This window comes from Nerophis lumbriciformis, linkage group LG23 (assembly GCF_033978685.3).
Source record: "Nerophis lumbriciformis linkage group LG23, RoL_Nlum_v2.1, whole genome shotgun sequence".
In the NCBI taxonomy this organism is placed as follows: Eukaryota; Metazoa; Chordata; class Actinopteri; order Syngnathiformes; family Syngnathidae; genus Nerophis; species Nerophis lumbriciformis.
Window position 1 is genome coordinate 35,860,828 of NC_084570.2, and position 21,557 is coordinate 35,882,384.

Genomic DNA, 21,557 nt, shown 5'->3' on the forward strand with positions numbered 1-21,557 from the left:
GACGAGCTTTTATTGTGAATCAAGAAAGTGTTGAGTCCAGAAAGGTAACGCGCATGCGCTATGTGCCACTTTTTAAAGTTATATATATATATATATATATATATATATATATTTTTTTTTTTTTTCTTCTTCTTTTTTTAAAAGGATGGACTGGTTTTCATCAAGAACAAAACGAAATAATGCAAAATTGTGATTAAAACGATGTATGTCTTGTTTGAATTTTAATGTTTTGCAGAAGGTGGGAGGGGGGGCTCTATTTCCGGTTTCCTGCTCCCATTACTATGGGAAAATGAAAACATCCATGTCTACAGGCGGCGTTTGAACAGCTTCCCTTTTATTTATAGCACATTTCGCTCTGTATTAGCCAATAATGTGCACCGGGTGTGAGTATTTTCGTGAAGAGAGTTCGTGGAGCACGCAGGGGATAGTAACTCGGTAGCCGACGTCACCCTTAGCCTCGGCCAAGCTGCTCCGCCCACTGAAGACATTTCTGTCCAGGTAAGCTACTCACACGCTTTTATGTCCACATTTGGAACACAGAGTAAGATACATGTAGCCTAGACAATTATTGGCCTATATATCACTGGACCCTTGATCTGTCACCTAAATAAATTAACAGCAATTCAGGGTTTTCTGTTTCAGAAAGTCGAATTCAGATTCAGTTGCCATGGTAACTTGGTGAACCTAACCATGTAAGTCCAATTCAGATTCAGTTACCATGGTACCTTGGTGAACCTAACCAGGTCGCTGACCTATGTGAAGTTACCCCCCTTTTTCATTGCAAATATTCAAATATCCATCCATCCATCCATTTTCTACCGCTTATTCCCAATTATTCTAAAATAAATTTTCTGACTCACTGGTGACGTCATCCAGTTAGAGATCACCGATATGTTTTTTTCAGGGCCGATACCGATTATTAGTAGTCAAGGAGGCTGATGACCGATATTCATTTGCAGTAAAAGTTATCCATCCATCCATCTTCTTCCGCTTATCCGAGGTGAGGTCACGGGGGTAGCAGCCTAAGCAGAGAAGCCCAGACTTCCCTCTCCTCAGCCACTTGGTCCAGCTCCTCCCGGGGGATCCAGAGGCATTCCCAGGCCAGCCGGGAGACATAGTCTTCCCAACGTGTCCTGGGTCTTCCCCGTGGAGGAAACTCATCCCGGCCGCTTGTACCCGTGATCTTGTCCTTTCGGTCATAACCCAAAGCTCATGACCATAGGTGAGGATGGTAACGTAGATCGACCGGTAAATTGAGAGCTTTGCCTTCCGGCTCAGCTCCTTCTTCACCACAACGGATCGATACAGCGTCCGCGTTACTGAAGACGCCGCACCGATCCGCCTGTCGATCTCACGATCCACTCTTCCCTCACTCATGAACAAGACTTCGAGGTACTTGAACTCTTCCACATGGGGCAAGATCTCCTCCCCAACTTGGAGATGGCACTCCACCCTTTCCCGGGCGAGAACCATGGATTCAGACTTGGAGGTGCTGATTCTCATCCCAGTCGCTTCACACTCGGCTGCGAACCGATCCAGTGAGAACTGAAGATCCTGGCTAGATGAAGCCATCAGGACCACATCATCTGCAAAAAGCAGAGACCTAATCCTGCAGCCACCAAACCAGATACCCTCAACGCCCTGACTGCGCCTAGAAATTCTGTCCATAAAAGTTATGAACAAAATCGGTGACAAAGGGCAGCCTTGGCGGAGTCCAACCCTCACTGGAAACGGGTCCGACTTACTGCCGGCAATGCGGACCAAGCTCTGACACTGATCATACAGGGAGCGGACCGCCACAATCAGACAGTCCGATACCCCATACTCTCTGAGCACTGCCCACAGGACTTCCCGGGGGACACGGTCGAATGCCTTTTCCAAGACCACAAAGCACATGTAGACTGGTTAGGCAAACTCCCATGCACCCACAAGGACCCTGCTGAGAGTATAGAGCTGGTTTACCGTTCCACGACCAGGACGAAAACCACACTGTTCCTCCTGAATCCGAGGTTCGACTATCCGGCGTAGCCTTCTCTGCAGTACACCTGAATTGACCTTACCGGGAAGGCTGAGGAGTGTGATCCCACAATAGTTGGAACACACCCTCCGGTTTCCCTTCTTAAAGTGAGGAACCACCACCCCGGTCTGCCAATCCAGAGGTACCGCCCCCGATGTCCACACGATGTTGCAGAGTCTTGTCAACCAAGACAGCCCCATAGCATCCAGGCCTTAAGGAACTCTGGGCGGATCTCATTGACCCCTGGGGGCTTTGCCACCGAGGAGCTTTTTAACTACCTCAGCCCCAGAAATAGGAGAGCCCACCACAGATTCCCCAGGCACTGCTTCCTCATAGGAAGACGTGTTGGTGGGATTGAAGAGGTCTTCGAAGTATTACCTACCCCGATCCACAACAGCCGCAGTAAAGGTCAGCAGGACACCATCCTCACCATACAAGGTGTTGACAGTGCACACGTGTTTCAATGTAGACTATTGCCACATTTCTTTGAACAGTAAACTTTGCTTGCCTCACCATCAGCAGCTGTTAGACTATTGTAGTCAATCACACCTGAGCCATCATACATAAATCATATCTTTAATGGACGTGTGAAAGTAAACAATGTGATAAAGAACATTTTTCAACAATCATGTGCTTGTAGGCTGAAATTGGCGGTCGTACTTGACGGCCGCAGCCACTTCAGGGTTTCACAATATTTATGGAGTACAAAACTAGACGTTGAGTAATCGCTCGACATACATGGCGGACAATAACTGATAGTCTGCTTTGCCAGTCCAAATGTATTCGCTATTTTTTGTAGTCTTCCCTTGTCCACGGGAGCCCGCATTGTCATCTCTCTTTCGACAAATGGAGGAAGTTTTTCGCTAAGTAGAATCACAGCTGACCTTGACATTGGAAAGTTCTCTTGCCATTCCTCTGACACAACACACTCATGGACAAACATATCCCACCAGGCTGCCGTTCTTCTAGGCCTTATCCAAAACCGCTGCTCAACATTGCTATGTTGCTGTCTGAGATGTGTTGTGTCCCAAATAGCTGCAGTTTCCTTCTCTTAAGGTATTGATGTGTGATTTCCAAAAGCGCCTGTACATGTACAAGAAGGAGAAACACGGACATGTCTGGATGACTCGCCTCCATCTTTCTAGTGGTTGCCGGCGAGTTACCGAACGGGTTGTTATGAAGCTGGCTGTGGCGCGTTCTTTCTGATGTCACTTCCTGTGTGGGGCGCGGTCTTTCTGGTGTCACTTCCTCTCCGAACTCAGTTTGTAAACGATCAATGAGTCCATACAAAGCTAAGAGCCGGATATTCAAGAAATAGACAGCGCACTTACTCGTGTAAAAAATTGTCCGAGGAGGTGAACCTTAAACAGGGATTTAGTGTTGCTGAAACGAGGCTTAGGCTAAATAATTATTCGTTTAAGGGGTTATCAGCTTAGTGTAGACATAGCCTTAATGGTGTAAAACTAAACTGTCCTTTAATGAGCCCACACTCCTTGCTGTCAATGTTAATAACCGGTAAGACGCCAATAAAGAAAGACAACAACTGTATTTCTCAGAGGTTTTGAAAGCTAAGCAGGAGAGACATACTATGTACAAGGTGCTTGAAGAAGAGACACGTGTCTACATCCAGACCCCACCAAGTTAGTTTGACTGCACAAACCGGCTCCACAAACCTTGGAGACAAGGAACTTGGACATAGTGGTGGGGGAGGGGAGGGGAGTGGCACTGCACAAAGCAGCAAACAACCTTTGGGACATGTTTGTAAAGTATGTGTATGAATTATAGAACATTAACAACATTCAAACTATCATTGTTCAAATAACCATTGGGACATGTTGGTGAAGGATGTGTATGAATTATAGAACGTTAACAACATTCAAACTATCATAGTTCTAATAATGTTTGGGACATGTTTGTAAAGCAGGGTTTCCCGCAGCGCTTTGTTGTTAACAAGGGGACTTCGAACTCTGTCTGGGTTTTTTGGTCCAGTGTGACCTTATTTTCAAGCACCAACTCTCTCGCTACTCTTCTGATGGGGCAAAGATAGCCTTTTGTTTTTTCGCTGCTGTCGGTGCAGGCTCTCAGGTGGGTCACAGCAGCCGTGGACAAAACTATAAGGCTGATTACGCTGCTTTTCGAGCCAAATTCCGGGCCGTATTTGACCACCCCGTGGACGGTGGAAATTGGCGGGCCGTCTGCACACCATCCAGCAGGGCTCCCGCTCGGTCGCGGCCTACACCCTAGCGGCGGACAGCGGATGGGGAGACAGAGCTCTTCAGAGCGCATTCAGAAGGAGGCTAAGTGAGCAGGTCAAGGATGACTTGCTGAGGGACTGACCCACCTCATGCCGAGCCCTCATCGACCTCACACTTCTCTTCGACCAGAGACTTGCTTAAAGAGCAGCCGAGAGAGCGCAGGTGGCCGCTAGCTCCACTCACGCTATCCAGTTCCGACCTGCCTACCACACAACCGTCGTCCAACCCATACCTCTGCCCGCACCAATTACGACCATAGAACCCATGCAGTTGGGAAGATCGCGTCTAGCGACTGAGGAGAGAGAGGGGATGTTCAGGCAGCGCCTTTGCCTCTACTGTGGCCTGGCAGGGCACATCATCCGTGACTGCCCATCGAGGCCAAAAGACAAGGCTCACCAGCATCGCGAGATCATGGCTGCGTCAGCACGACCCCCGCATCTCTTGGACCACGGGCAAGATCTTGGCCTTGAGCACTACATGCCACGCTCACTGCCTCAGATCAGCAGTTCCCGCTATCAGCAGACCCAAGCCCAGTATACAGCCCACTTATTTCGCCCATATGCCTGCTGTCTACCTCGACCTTGCCGCAGTCTTCAGCAAGGAACATGCTCTATCCCTTCCTCCACACAGACCCTATGAATGCGCCATCGATTTGCTGCCACACGCTGTCCTTCCTTCCAGCCGGTTGTACAATCTGTCACTCCCTGAGAAACAAGCCATGAAGGACTACATTACTGAATCCCTCGTCTCAGGTATCATCACCCCAGCCAAGTCTACGCTAGCAGCAGGGTTCGTCTTTGTGAGCAAAAAGGACGGGTCATTAAGACCGTGCATCGACTACCGGCAGCTAAACAACATCACTATCAAGAATAAGTACCACGTAACCCTCCTGAGCTCACCCTTCAAGCCTCTTGCACCAGCCACCATCTTCACTAAATTGGTCTTATGGAACGCCTATCACCTGGTGCGGATCAAGGAGGGCGACAAGTGGAAGACAACATTCAAAAGCCATTTAGGGCATTTTGAGTATTGGGTGATGCCTTTCGGGCTCAACAACGCCCCAATGACATTTTGAGGGACATGTTTGATCATTTTGTGGTAGTATATCTTTACGATATTTAGATTTTTTCTCGTAGCCTGCAGGAGCACCACCAACACGTCCGTCTTGTCCTGCAGCGCCTTCTGGAGAATCGTTTATTCGTAAAAGCAGAAGAATGTGAGTTCCATGCACCTTCTGTGGGGTTCTTAGGATTTATGGTCGAGAGAGGACACATCAGAGCGGACCCCAAGAAAGTCGAGGCGGTGTTGGCATGGCCACAGCTCTCCTCCATGCACTCACCTCTACCAGGGTCTATTTTCAGTGGACTCAAGAGACCAGTGAGGACTTCAAGGGACTCAAGGAGAGCTTCATCTCCGCCCCAGTCCTCATCCATCCTGATTTGGACTGTGCCTTTATTGTGGCGGTGGATGCTTCAGACTCGGGGATCGGTACTGTGCTCTCCCAACTTTCCCGGACCAACAATCGGATTCATCCGTGTGCCTTCTTCTCTCGGCGACTTACTCCGGCTGAGCGGAACTATGATGCGGGAAATAGAGAGCTACTGGCTGTCTGTAAGGCCTTGGCGGAATAGAGGCACTGGCTGGAAGGGGCCAGGCATCAGTTCCAGATCCTGACAGACCACAGCAACCTTCTCCATATCAGCTCAGCCAGGAGACTTAATAACCGCCAGGCTCGATGGTTGCAGTTCTTTAGTCGTTTTGATTACCTCCTCTCGTACAGACCGGGTTCCAAGAACACGAAAGCCGATGCCCTTTCCAGGCAGTTCATGGAGGAACCCACCTGCACGTCGGCGGCCGAACCCATCCTCCCTCCTGCCCGGATTGTGGGTATGGTCTCCTGGAAGATTGAAGACCAGGTAAAAACCGCGCTACGCTCCAATCCAGGACCAGGTGGTGGGCCTCCCAGCAAGCTATTCGTCCACCCCGAGCTTCGATCCAATGTCCTGGATTGGGGCCATTCCAGCGTCTTCTCCTGTCATCCGGGTTTCCAGCGCACACTATCCTTCATCCGACGGCAATTTTGGTGGCCGTCGATGGCGACGGACACACGTGAGTTCATCGCCGCTAGTACCACCTGTTCCCCCAGCAAGGCCTCGCACAGACCTCCAGCTGGTCTCCTATGCCCCCTGCCTAATTGTGCCCGTCCATGGTCACACATAGCACTGGACTTCATCACAGGATTCCCTGTGTCCAGAGGTAACACCACTGTTCTAACTATTGTTGACCGTTTCTCCAAGGCTGCACATTTCATCCCGCTCCCCAAACTTCCATCCTCCTCCAAGACGGCTGACCTCCTCACCCTTCACGTCGTCAAGCAGCAGTATTCCTACAGATATTGTATCTTACCGTGGCCCCCAGTTCACCTTCTGCAAGGGGATCGGGGCCTCGGTCAGCCTCACATCAGGATACCAGCCGCAGAGCAACGGGCAGGCAGAGAGGGCCAACCAAAGTTTGGAGACCATACTGCGTTGCGTTGCTACCCGCCAGCCCGCCTCTTGGAGCAAGTTCCTTCCCTGGGTCGAGTATGCGTATAACTCCATGAAAAGCTCCACTACCGGCATATCACCCTTTGAGTGCTCTCTTGGCTATAAATGTTTCCTCAACAGGAGAGAAAGGCCGCAGTTCCCTCTACGAGGGCCCACGTCAAGCGGTGTCAGAGGGTGTGGAGAGCAGTCCGTGCGGCACTTAAAAAGGCCACAGAGAGGATGTGCCGCAGTGCCAATCGGCGTCGCATACCAGCACAAACCGATCAGCCTGGACAACTGGTAACGTTGCGTGCCAAAGACCTCAACCTCCAGGTACCGTCCAGAAAATTGGCCCTGCGTTTTGTCGGGCAATACCCGGTTGTAACTGTTATCAACCCTGCGTCTGTTAAAGTGGCTCTCCCACCCTCTGTCAAGCGACACCCTGTGGAATATGTTTCCCAGATAAAGCCGGTGGTGGAGAACGCTCTGTCTCCCTCAACCCCTGCTCCCCCCGCCCCCTCCTAGGATCCTGGAGAATGGTGACCCTGTGTGGACGGTCAAGGAGATCCTCAAGGTCCGTCGGCAAGGTAGGTGGTTTGTATAACTGGTCGACTGGGAGGGGTATGGACTGGAGGATAGATCTTGGGTGCTAGCCTTCTACCTTGTCGCCGCTGGTCAGGAGCCTCGCCAAAGGAGGGGGGTACTGTCACGGCGCATGCGCAATCCCTCATGCCATCTGCAGCAAGCGCCGCTGGCAGCTCCACTAGGAGCGCCCCAGGACACGCCCCTGCTTGCTCTTCCCGCATCGCAGCCACGCGCCTGCACGGCTGCAGGCAATCAACAATCACCGCTCCTGGATCTGATGAGAGCAGACGACATAAAGACCAGCGGACCCGAGGATCCAGTGCAGAAACGTAGTTCACGCTCAGTATTTTCCTTCCGTATCCAGTAAACAAGCTGTGCGCCTCGTTTCCTTGGACTTCCCTCCAGACTTTGGACTGCTTCCCTCAATCCTGGACCCCGCTCGAACACGGACCTCCACACCTCTCTCCAGCCCTTGACCCCTCGCTTGCTCACAGACTGCCTTCTTGCCTTGCCCCACTGGACTTGTGAACCATTCATCCAACACGCACGAACAACACCCTCTGGTAACACTAACATTGTTAATTCTTCACATCGTCGTACACCACACACTAGTAGTAGCCTACACACTCCAACACCTCATTAGTTCAATAAACCTGTTGAACTTATCCCTTTCACTGTGTCGTCTCCTTCCCCTGCCGTACATAACAGTTGTTCTAATAATGTATGGGACATGTTTGTAAAGGATGTGTATGAATTATAGAACATTAACAACATTCAAACTATCATAGTTCTAATAACCTTTGGGGAGATTTGGACAATGTGGGGGGAGCGCAAGGGGAGGGCTCCGTATGAATGTGAAACATTTCCACAAATGCTCTTAATTATTACGGCTGTGAATGTTTGGGCACCAAACCATTTCATCTGATTCCCGGGCTGACCATTCCATCCAGAATTGATTCTCGCAATGTATTATTTTGATTATTAGTTAGAATAAAACTCTTTCAAAAGAAGTTCCATGTTAGAAAAGCTCCTTCTGGTTGCATAGAGATGGTCTAAAAATGTCTTTTTTACAAATCTATTATTTATGAATCAATTCAGAATGGGGATGAATAAGAGTTGCGATTCTGATGTGAATCGATTTTTTTGTGAAGCCACTAATTGTGTCGAGTAAAAAGGAATTTTACGCAACAATTTGCAGTCATGTTGTTGCTAAACATTCATTGATAGCTAACTTTATTAGCTAAACCAAATTAGTGTGTGTGCGTGTGCACGTGCGTGTGCACGTGCGTGTGCGTGTGTGTGTGCTAAAAGTGACACTCTGGGAAGTTATCGTCCTGTCAACAGCCATTTAGATGTTGCAAAGAGACCCTTTTACTTTTTGTTTGAATAAAAAAACAACACACTGTTTGTTTATTCCGTGATTATAGAAATAACGCAAATGTGTAGAAAGCCTCAGCATCCTCAAAACTAAAATGAAAATTTTATTTTTATTGTGAGTAAAATAGCTCACATAATAGTTATATTTTCGATAATGAAATCGACATTTAATTTTGTTTTCAATAATATTGAATACATGTTAAATATCCCAAATCAAGTTTTTTTTTCTCTTATTAGTTTTTGTTTCATTTGAGTAATATCGTCCTAAAAACCAACGTCCTCCACAGCGGACATTTTTGCATTGGTTGCAAGGACTTTGCAGATCTAAGCAGGATATTTTAGTCATTATTATTATTTACAATATTTATCACTGTTAATTGGTTCCGGACAAGAGCGCGCTACATACATTTCCGCATAGTAGGAATCATTCATTATAAATCAAATATGTTCATAGCTAGATTGTTAAAAAAGTTTACAAAGTTTTTTTTAACATTATGAGGGCTCTCTGGACAGGAATTAACATCCTTTAACCTTTTTTACGCTCTTTTAATCCAACCTCCTAATGCTCCTTGAGGCTGAGCCAATCAGGGGCCACGATACTGAATGATTAGTTCGGCCTCCTCTAGTGGCCAACATTACTGTATATTTATATTTTTGGTTTATTTTGTGCTTCATTTAGGATAAGAAATGTGGAATATTATTTATAAACACAATTCAAATCACACTGTGGTCAAGCCACAGTGTTTCAAGCACTTTATTTTTTTTTATTTCAAACAAATCAAATTAAGATGAATTATCTCAAATCAAGGATTGTACAAAACCCAAAGCAGTGAAGTTGTCACGTTGTGTAAATGGTAAATAAAAAGAGAAATCAATGATTTGCAAATCCTTTTCAACTTATATTCAATTGAATAGACTGCAAAGACAAGATATTTCATGTTCACACTAAGAAACTTATTTTTTTTTGCAAATACAAACCCCGTTTCCATATAAGTTGGGAAATTGTGTTAGATGTAAATATAAACGGAATACAATGGTTTGTGAATCATTTTCAACCCATATTCAGTTGAATATGCTACAAAGACATCATATTTGATGTTCAAACTGATAAGAATTTTTTTTTTTGCAAATAATCATTAACTTTAGAATTGATGCCAGCAACACGTGACAAAGAAGTTGAGAAAGGTGGCAATAAATACTGATAAAGTTGAGGAATGCTCATCAAACACTTACCGTATTTTCCGCACTATAAGGCGCACCGGATTATTAGCCGCACCTTCAATGAATTACATATTTCATAACTTTGTCCACCAATAAGCCGCCCCGGATTATAAGCCGCGCCTACGCTGCGCTAAAGGGAATGTCAAAAAAACAGTCAGATAGTTCAGTCAAACTTTAATAATATATTGAAAACCAGCGTTCTAACAACTCTGTCCCAAAATGTACGCAAATGTGCAATCACAAACATAGTAAAATTCAAAATGGTGTAGAGCAATAGCAACATAATGTTGCTCGAACGTTAATGTCACAACACACAAAATAAACATAGCGCTCACCTTCTGAAGTTATTCTTCATTCGTAAATCCTTCGAATTCTTCGTCTTCGGTGTCCGAATTGAAAAGTTGCGCAAGCGTGGTATCCAAAATGGCCGGTTCCGTCTCGTCGAAGTCATCGGAGTCAGTGTCGCTGTTGTTCTGTGAATCCTGCCTTCCGGAAAGCTCGGACCACAGTTGTGACCGAAATATCTGCCCAGGCATTTACGATCCACTGGCAAATGTTGGCGTATGTCGTCCGGCGCTGTCTGCCCGTCTTAGTGAAGGTGTGTTCGCCTTCGGAGCTGTGTGAAAAAAGCCACCCGGCCTCTTCGCGTAAACTTCCCTTAACCACTCGCACATCTTTTCTTCATCCATCCATCCCTTCGAGTTAGCTTTTATGATGACGCCGGCTGGAAAGGTCTCTTTTGGCAAGGTCTTCCTTTTGAATATCACCATGGGTGGAAGTTAGCATGGCAAGCTAGAACCACAGTGAAGGATGACTTCTCATTCCCTGTGGTGCGAATATTCACCGTACGTGCTCCCGTTCCACAGTGCGGTTCACAGGAATATCAGTTGCTGTGAAATACGGTAGTAATCCGTGTGCGGATGGAGAGATTGCGTCTTTTTATGAACCGGATCCTTTTCGCTTAGTAGGAGCCATTTTGTGGTCTTTACAGATGTAAACAGGAAATGAAACGTACGGTGATATCCGCGCGTTTTTTCTTCTTCTTCCGGGGGCGGGCGGTAGCTTACAGTAGAAGAAGAAGCGCTTCCTGTTCTATGGGGGCGGGTGCTTACCTTGGCGGTTGCTTGCGTAGAAGAAGAAGCGCTTCCTGTTCTACCGGGAAAAAAGATGGCGGCTGTTTACCGAAGTTGCGAGATCGAAACTTTATGAAAATGAATCGTAATAAAGCGCACCGGGTTATAAGGCGCACTGTTAGCTTTTGAGAAAATTTGTGGTTTTTAGGTGCGCCTTATAGTGCGGAAAATACGGTATTTGGAACATCCCACAGGTGAACGGGCAAATTGGGAACAGGTGGGTGCCATGATTGGGTATAAAAGTAGATTCCATGAAATGCTCAGTCATTCACAAACAAGGATGGGGCGAGGGTCACCACTTTGTCAACAAATGTGTGAGCAAATTGTTGAACAGTTTAAGAAAAACCTTTCTCAACCAGCTATTGCAAGGAATTTAGGGATTTCACTAAGGCTGAAACGACGCGTCGACGTAGTCGACGTCATCGGTTACAAATACGTCGACGTCGTTTTTATGCTTCGACGCGTCACATATTTACGTCACACTGCCGTCATGGCGGAGCGCAAAGCAGATGATGCGAGCGGTGCGAGCGAGGGAAAAAAAGCACGCCAAAAGTCGTCAAAAGTGTGGGAGTATTTCAATAAACAAATGTATATAATTCGGCATTATTTCGGCCAGTCGGCTTATAAAATCAGAGCCGATCAGTTTACGTTCGCGCGCAGGTATAACGCGGCGCGCTCCTGTCTCATCTGCTGGTGCGCGAGCCCGGTAATTAGACTGCTGTGTCAAATCAAGGAGTACAAAAGACGCCAGCGCAGAGTGGAAAAAGGTTTAGTTCATTACAGATAACCCAGAGTTGTGCCAAAAGTATGTAAGATTTAATATTTCTCTTCGTGGGTGTGGCGCACCTGTTGCGCTGGTGAGATGGGGGGGGGGGGGGGTTGTGTGCATGTAGCTTGCTTAGTCTGGAGGCTAAATACACACAGTGTGTTATGTAACTGTTGTTTAGTGTTGATATTCTTTGCTTAGTTTGATAAATGTTGGAGCAGTTTGCTTCATCAGGAGGGTGAAGTCGCTCAATTTAAAGTGTTGGATTTAACTGTGTTGGTGAGGGCGTAGAAAAAGGGGCATTTTTCTACCAATAGACAGCGTTTAAGATTGAGTGTTTCACTGCTAAATTAATAATATATTTATATTGAATATGGATTTTAAATATGTATCTAAATAGGTGGTTAATTGGTTAGGTATTTATGTATTTGCATATTGGGTTTTCTGTTGCATTTATCTATTGTGTTTCTGGTGTTAAATGTATTTTATATGTATCTTGGTGCATTTATGTTGAGACAATTTATTTAAAATCTGTTTTAACTTAAAGGGAAAAGATGTGTCCATTTTCTTGCACTTGTTTAATGGTTAAGAGTTTGATAGCTAATTAATAGTTGTAAATTATGGGATTGATAATTGATTGATTTTTTACAGCATGTTAATCTTGTGGTGTTTTGTCCTTAAAGGTTTTTCACCTACTAAAGAAGCTAAAGGCTACTAAAGGCTACTAAAGACAGCTAATGACAGCTAAAGAAACTAAAGTCTATTAACACTGCTAAAGACTGCTAAAAAGACTAAAGAAGAAAAAAGAAGCTGTTTCTTGGTTGGAAAAACTGTTGCAAACTAAAGGAAAATAAAAGGAAAAAGTAACTACGGTCTGGTCTTTTGAGTGAAATCCAGAAGCCACATTCAGCATTGGTACATCCCTTCAAGTGTGGGATAAGCACAGCGAAAAAAGCAAAACACTTGACAGTTGTTGTATGCACACTGTGTCGAGCGGAAATGGCCTATCATAGCAGCACAACGGCTATGAAGGAACATTTGAAAAGAAAACACCCGACAGCGTTCTTGCCATCACCCTCAACTAGTCAATCGTCCGCGTGAGTATACGTTGTCATCATTACACAAAATCATGAATGTGTCATTTGTATCTGCGTTGTAAATTCATAAACTAAAACACTGTTTCGCTCTGAGAGGCGCGTTTGGCATGCCTGTTCAGTGTTTACAAAGACGCGCTCCTCTTTAACGCTAACGTTAATTAACAGTTACATATACTATGTACAAACCAACAATTAACTTTCACTTTAATCATACTATCATTGTTGTGTTATTAAGCAAAATAAGCAATACTTTTACTTTTGTTGAAATGTTTACACTGTTACAGAATATTTCGTTTTGCACTTTTTTGTATTGGATGTTTATCTTTATTTTTGCACATTTTAAAGCAAAATAAGCAATACTTTTACTTTAGAAATGCTTATACTATTGCATAATATTAAGATTTGCACTGGATGTTTACTTTTATATTTGCACATTAAAAAGCAAATAAGCTACTTTTAATTTTGTTAAATGTTAAAAGTTTTAAATGTTTACATTGTTACAGAATATTTTGTCATGTTGTTGTCAATGTTGACTGAGTGGCCATACTTTTTTTTTTGTATATAAAAGTCATGCCTTTTGAAAAAACTGGCCAACATTTATTTTTTCATCTTCATTTTAAATAAAAAAAAAAATCAGTAAAAGGAAAAATAATCTATAGATTAATCGAAAAAAAATAATCTATAGATTAACCGATTAATCGAAAAAATAATCTATAGATTAATCGATAGAAAAATAATCGTTAGCTGCAGCCTTAGATTTCACCATCTACGGTCCGTAATATCATCAAAGGGTTCAGAGAATCTTTGATCCCTCAGGCTGTACTGCATCAACAAGCGACATCAGTGTGTAAAGGATATCACCAAATGGGCTCAGGAACACTTCAGAAACAGTGCAAGTTAAAACTCTCCTATGCAAGGCGAAAACCGTTTATCAACAACACCCAGAAACGCCGTCGGCTTCGCTGGGCCTGAGCTCATCTAAGATGGACTGATACAAAGTGGAAAAGTGTTCTGTGGTCTGACGAGTCCACATTTCAAATTGTTTTTGGAAACTGTGGACGTCGTGTCCTCCGGACCAAAGAGGAAAAGAACCATCCGGATTGTTATAGGCGCAAAGTTGAAAAGCCAGCATCTGTGATGGTATGGGGGTGTATTAGTGCCCAAGACATGGGTAACTTACACATCTGTGAAGGCGCCATTAATGCTGAAAGGTACATACAGCATACAACATATGTTGCCATCCAAGCAACGTTACCATGGACGCCCCTGCTTATTTCAGCAAGACAATGCCAAGCCACGTGTTACATCAACGTGGCTTCATAGTAAAAGAGTGCGGGTACTAGACTGGCCTGCCTGTAGTCCAGACCTGTCTCCCATTGAAAATGTGTGGTGCATTATGAAGCCTTAAATACCACAACGGAGACCCCCGGACTGTTGAACAACTTAAGCTGTACATCAAGCAAGAATGGGAAAGAATTCCACCTGAGAAGCTTAAAAAATGTGTCTCCTCAGTTCCCAAACGTTTACTGAGTGTTGTTAAAAGGAAAGGCCATGTAACACAGTGGTGAACATGCCCTTTCCCAACTACTTTGGCACGTGTTGCAGCCATGAAATTCTAAGTTAATAATTATCATTTGCAAAAAAAAAAATAAAGTTTATGAGTTTGAACATCAAATATCTTGTCTTTGTAGTGCATTCAGTTGAATATGGGTTGAAAAGGATTTGTAAATCATTGTATTCCGTTTATATTTACATCTAACACAATTTCCCAACTCATATGGAAACAGGGTTTGTAGTAGCTCATTTGGAACTTGGTGCCTGCGACATGTTTCAAAAAAGCTGGCACAAGTGGCAAAAAAGAGTGAGAAAGTTGAGGAATGCTCATCAAAGACTTATTTGGAACATCCCACAGGTGAACAGGCTAATTGGGAACAGGTGGGTGCCATGATTGGGTATAAAAGCAGCTTCCATGAAATGCTCAGTCATTCACAAACAAGGACGGGGCGAGGGTCACCACTTTGTCAACAAATGCTTGAGCAAATTGTTAAGAACAACATTTCTCAACCAGCTATTGCAAGGAATTTAGGGATTTCACCATCTACGCTCCGTAATATCATCAAAAGGTTCAGAGAATCTGGAGAAATTACTGCACGTAAGCCATGATATTACGCACCTTGGATCCCGCAGGCAGTACTGCATCAAAAAGCCACATCAGTGTGTAAAGGATATCACCACATGGGCTCAGGAACATTTCAGAAAACCACTGTCAGTAACTACAGTTGGGCGCTACATCTGTAAGTGCAAGTTAAAACTCTACTATGCAAAGCCAAAGCCATTTATCAACAACACCCAGAAACGCTTCGCTGGGCCTGAGCTCATCTCAGTGTGAACATGAAATATCTTGTCGTTGCAGTCTATTCAATTGAATATAAGTTGAAAAGGATTAGCAAATCATTGTATTCTCTTTTTATTTACCATTTACACAACGTGACAACTTCACTGCTTTTGGCTTTTGTATTATTGACCAGTAAGATAATTTGTCATTCTTTTATAATAATATATAAGTTCAATATAGACAGATGGATATGATCATGAAAATATTTGATTATTGACAAATAAGATGTATATTTTTTACCAGTCTTATGAGTTAAATATATAATCCTACAAGATAGGTCAAATATATATCTTACTGGTCAATAGTCAAACATAAAGATGATGATCATATCGATATAGAACTAATATATAATCCTACAAGATAGGTCAAATATATATCCTCAATTTGAGATATGTCATATGAATTGGATTTATAAAAAAATGTTTTGCTGGCACTTTTCCATCCCAATCATGTCTGGACTTTGCTCTCCTCAGCGCCATGAACTTGGTCCGCCTGCTGTGCCGCCACAAGACGGCCCTGGTCCTCTGCAGCGTGTGCACCTTCGCCGTGGTCCTCATCTTCTTGGCCAAATGTACCCCAGAGACCCTGAAGCAGGGTCACGTGGACCCGCCAGGCATAGCCCCACGTGCCAGCGCTGTCCATCTCCCTGCGGAGCCACCCTCCAAGACCTTGTCGGCGTTCCTGGCGGTCCTGGTCACCACGGGGCCCAAGTACACCGAGCGCAGGAGCATCATCAGGAGCACATGGCTGGCCAGGCGGGACTCGGATGTTCTGGCTATGTTTGTGGTAGGAACTCAGGGGCTTTCTACTGAAGATCTTCAGAACCTCAAGACGGAGCAAGGGCGCCACAAGGATCTTCTCCTCCTGCCGGACTTAAGGGATTCTTACGAGAACCTGACCACGAAGGTCCTGCACATGTACTCCTGGCTGGATCAGAACGTGGCCTTCAAGTTTGTGTTGAAAGCAGACGACGACACATTCGCTCGCTTGGACCTCCTGAAGGAGGAACTGCGGGCCAAGGAGCCCACTCGCCTGTACTGGGGCTTTTTCTCAGGTCGAGGACGCGTCAAGGCCGGCGGCAAGTGGCGGGAAAGCGCCTGGGAACTCTGCGACTACTACCTGCCCTACGCGCTGGGCGGCGGCTACGTCCTGTCCTCCGACCTTGTGCGCTACGTGCGCCTCAACGCCGCCTACCTGAAGACGTGGCAGAGCGAGGACGTGTCGCTGGGAGCCTGGCTGGGCCCCTTAGACGTGCGGCGGACGCACGACCCGCGCTTCGACACCGAGTACAAATCCCGCGGTTGCAACAACAAATACTTGGTGACACACAAGCAGAGTCTGGAGGACATGCTGGAGAAGCAGCAGACGCTGCAGCGCGAGGGGCGGCTGTGTAAGGAGGAGGTCAGGTTGCGACTGTCCTACGTTTACGACTGGAGCGTGCCGCCCTCGCAGTGCTGCCAGAGGAAGGAGGGCGTGCCTTGACTGCTTGACGCTACAAGACGTCTAAGGGCCTTTCATTTGCTTTACAAATCAAGCAAAATGTTGTTCATTTGGATCATTTCCTCAAATAGTGGCCTCCGCTGAAATCCATCTCTGGGCGCACCCAAATAAATACCAAGGATTTGAATCCATCCACACTATATTATCATATTTCAAGTCGTGTTTGTCATCCGTGCAAAAAAAGGTACCCTGTTTTCCACTACTTTTCCCCCCACGCTTTGAATCTAGCGGCTTAGCAAACGACGCGGCTAATTTATGTTTTTGTTTTCAACAAATAGTTTTCATAAAACACCTACAGAGACACTGAAAAGGTGTGTTCTTGTTTGTGCGCCATCTTTTAGGACGAGTTCGCTGACTGCAGGTACTTCCTGTTTTGCGCCTTGAACCGGAAGTATGTCCCGTTTTGTCTACTATTCGTCCGTAGCATTTTTACTTGTATGGATTCTTCATTCATCACTACATTACAATATAACTAAAACAATTCATACTTACTAAAGTGTCCCATGTGTGATGTCTGTAGGAGTGTTTTCATGCATATTTGTACCTGCTATCGTAATGTAATCAAGCTCGCGTCGTTAGCATTAGCTAATATGCTAACACATCTACAAGTGTCTGTGTTAGTGTTATTAACTTACAATGGCATTCTTTTTTTATTGTTTCAGTTTGGTAAATTCCCCAAAATGTCAGCTAGTGAGTCTGTTTAGCTAGTGGGGTTGATCAACTGTTTTACTGCCCTGTTACAGACACAGTTTGGAAACAATTAAAGTATTACAAAATTGTTGGTAGCCGTAAATATCTGCGGCTTATAGTCCGGTGCGGCTAATATATGTCATAAAAAAAGTTAGAATTAAATTTGGTGGGATACCGTTGCCCTGTACAACCTGGAAAGTACAGTATATTTATATATGCATTTGTTAAAGGTCTGCCTCTCATCCTTTACACCTAAGAGATACTCTCTGCAGTTAAGTAAATAAACACCCCTGGACATTCACTCGACTTGAGGCGGGAAAAAGGTCATTGTGGTAAAGCTAACGTCAATAATCTGTACATTCCTCGGATTAACCATTAATTTTTTACTTATTTTAGAAAAACATGTTCTGCATTTTTGTAATATTCTTCACAGGCGTCATCACTCAAAAAAACACAGAAAAAATTCAATTGAGGCAAAAACATTTTTTTGTTGTGGTGGTAATATTGCACCCAGCCAGCAGGTTATGCTGTAATGTTCTTGTTCCTTTATGTTTTTTAATAGATAAACCATTCATCCAACCATTTTCTACCGCTTGTCCCTATTAGGGTCACGGGGGGTGCTGGAGCCCATCTCGGCTGCATTCGGGCAGAAGGTGGGGTACAAGTCACCACCTCATCTTGTCTTTGGAGGCGGGAGGGGCCTATCCCCAGGTGCATGTCTTTGGAGGTGGGAGGAGCCTATCCCCAGGTGCATGTCTTTGAGGTGGGAGGAAGCCAGAGGGAACCCACACAGTCACGGGGAGAACATGCAAACTCCACACAGAAAACCCCCCAGCCTGGGGATCAAACCCAGGACCTTCGTATTGTGAGGCACATGCACTAACCTCTGGTCCACCGTGCTGCCCTTTTGAGATAACCACCATTGTCAAAAGATCAGTTTCCCACATTTGACCTCGTACCAGTTGTTTGTTACCATGTAGTTGTGTAAAAAAAAATCTCTGAAGTAGAAGCCTTCTTGGGCCGTGTAACATTGTTTTGCCTTTTGGCCTTGTCAGTAGTGTCTTTGCAAGGGCCACTTCCTTCCTTTTCTCCGGTTAAACCTCTACACTATCATTTGAAAGGGTCATGCTGCCTGGTAGCAGACTCCTATCTGCCATTTAATTTGATGTACCGTATTTTCCGCACTATAAGGCGCACCTAAAAACCACAAATTTTCTCAAAAGCTAACAGTGCGCCTTATAACCCGGTGCGCTTTATTACGATTCATTTTCATAAAGTTTCGATCTCGCAACTTCGGTAAACAGCCGCCATCTTTTTTCCCGGTAGAACAGGAAGCGCTTCTTCTTCTACGCAAGCAACCGCCAAGGTAAGCACCCGCCCCCATAGAACAGGAAGCGCTACCGCCCGCCCCCGGAAGAAAAAGAAGCGCGCGGATATTTCGTTTCATTTCCTTTGTGTGTTTACATCTGTAAAGACCAGACTACAAAATGGCTCCTACTAAGCGACACGCTTATAACGCAGAATTTAAACTTAAGGCAATAAGTCATGCCGAAGAACACGGAAATAGAGCAGCAGCAAGAGAATATAACATAAATGAATCAATGGTGCGTAGGTGGAGGAAGCAAGAAGATGACCTGCGCCAGGTAAAGAAGACAAAACAGAGTTTCCGAGGGAACAAAGCAAGATGGCAACAGTTGGAGGACGAACTCGAACAGTGGGTTGTTGAGCAGAGAGCAGCAAGCAGAAGTGTCAGCACCATCACTATTCGAATGAAGGCAACAACGCTAGCAAGCGAACTTCACCTGGATGATTTTAAAGGTGGTGCTTCTTGGTGTTTCCGGTTTATGAAAAGACGCAATCTCTCCATCCGCACACGGACCACTATTTCACAGCAACTGCCTAACGACTTTAAAGAAAAGCTGGCTACTTTCCGTGCATATTGTAAAAACAAGATAGCGGAAAAAAAGATCCGGCCAGAGAACATTATCAACATGGACGAGGTTCCACTGACTTTTGATATTCCTGTGAACCGCACTGTTGATACAACGGGAGCACGTACGGTGAATATTCGCACCACAGGGAATGAGAAGTCGTCCTTCACTGTGGTTCTAGCTTGCCATGCTAATGGCCAGAAACTTCCTCCCATGGTGATATTCAAAAGGAAGACCTTGCCAAAAGAGACCTTTCCAGCCGGCGTCATCATAAAAGCTAACTCGAAGGGATGGATGGATGAAGAAAAGATGAGCGAGTGGTTAAGGAAAGTTTACGCGAAGAGGCCGGGTGGCTTTTTTCACGCAGCTCCGTCCATGTTGATATACGACTCTATGCGCGCCCACATCACAGATGGTGTCAAAAAACAAGTGAAGCACACAAATACAACACTCGCCGTCATTCCGGGTGGATTAACCAAAGAACTCCAACCGCTGGATATTGGTGTCAACAGGGCATTCAAATCACGACTGCGAACGGCGTGGGAACAATGGATGACCGAAGGCGAACACACCTTCACTAAGACGGGCAGACAGCGCCGGACGACATACGCCAACATTTGCCAGTGGATCGTAAATGCCTGGGCAGATATTTCGGTCACAACTGTGGTCCGAGCTTTCCGGAAGGCAGGATTCACAGAACTACTGGACAACAACAGCGACACTGACTCCGATGACTTCGAAGAGACGGAGCCGGCCATTTTGGAACCCACGCTTGCGCAACTTTTCAATTCGGACACCGAAGACGAAGAATTCGAAGGATTTACGAATGAAGAATAACTTCAGAAAGTGAGCGCTATGTTTATTTTGTGTGTTGTGACATTAACGTTCGAGCAACATTATGTTGCTATTGCTCTACACCATTTTGAATTTTACTATGTTTGTGATTGCACATTTGTACATTTTGGGACAGAGTTGTTAGAACGCTGGTTTTCAATATATTATTAAAGTTTGACTGAACTATCTGACTGTTTTTTTGACATTCACTTTAGCGCAGCGTAGGCGCGGCTTATAGTCCGGGGCGGCTTATTGGTGGACAAAGTTATGAAATATGTAATTCATTGAAGGTGCGGCTAATAATCCGGTGCGCTTTATAGTGCAGAAAATACGGTACATTGACTCCATCCATGACTGCATAATAAATGAACAGAGTGGATTTCATCAAAGTCCACTATAAATAATAGTTTCCTGGAGACATTTGTTTATACTTTTTACTCTTTCAACCCAATCTATGAATATTTAGCAAGTTGACTTCTCAGCAAGATATAAACAGTATATTCAAAGTCCAGCATTGGAAAAACATGCTTCTGCAATAGTGTGGAAGATATTGTTCTGACTATGGGATTGAAATTGTTGTCATTTCTTCTGTTTGCCCTGGATGTATTGTTGTATTAAAACCTGCTGTTGACTCACGTCTTGTTTTCTGCACTCAGGGTTTAGTGCTGATAATAAAGTACTCACGAATTAAAAATGGTACTATACATTCAAAATGTATGCCACACCCCCTTTTGTTGCCAAGCAACTGTATTGTTTTTAGCGCTCAACATCCAGGAAAATACGACATCGAATGGACAGAATGAATTTGCCTTGACTGTTGACGAGGTTGGTTCATGTGTGTGAATGTGTGGGGAGAAAAGAGCAAACAACAACAATGTGTGGGCAGAAAATAGCAAACAATGTGTATGTGAATGTTGGGGGAGAAAATAGCAAACAACAACAATGTGTATGTGAATGTTGGGGGAGAAAATAGCAAACAACAATGTGTGTGTGAATGTGTGGGGAGAAAATAGCAAACAACAACGATGTGTGTGGGGAGAAAATAGCAAACAACGATGTGTGTGGGGAGAAAATAGCAAACAACAACAATGTGTGGGCAGAAAATAGCAAACAATGTGTATGTGAATGTTGGGGGAGAAAATAGCAAACAACAACAATGTGTATGTGAATGTTGGGGGGAGAAAATAGCAAACAACAATGTGTGTGTGAATGTGTGGGGAGAAAATAGCAA

General features: G+C 44.9%; 1 protein-coding gene across 1 annotated transcript; it reads left to right on the top strand.

Moving 5' to 3' along the window:
• Nucleotides 1-272: 272 nt before the first annotated feature.
• b3galt6 (UDP-Gal:betaGal beta 1,3-galactosyltransferase polypeptide 6) lies at nt 273-19,750 on the top strand. The gene is made up of 2 exons (XM_061985653.2): nt 273-498; nt 15,845-19,750. The coding sequence occupies exon 2, from the start codon at nt 15,849-15,851 to the stop codon at nt 16,851-16,853; it is 1,005 nt and encodes a 334-aa protein (XP_061841637.1). The 5' UTR covers nt 273-498; nt 15,845-15,848; the 3' UTR covers nt 16,854-19,750.
• Nucleotides 19,751-21,557: the final 1,807 nt, after the last annotated feature.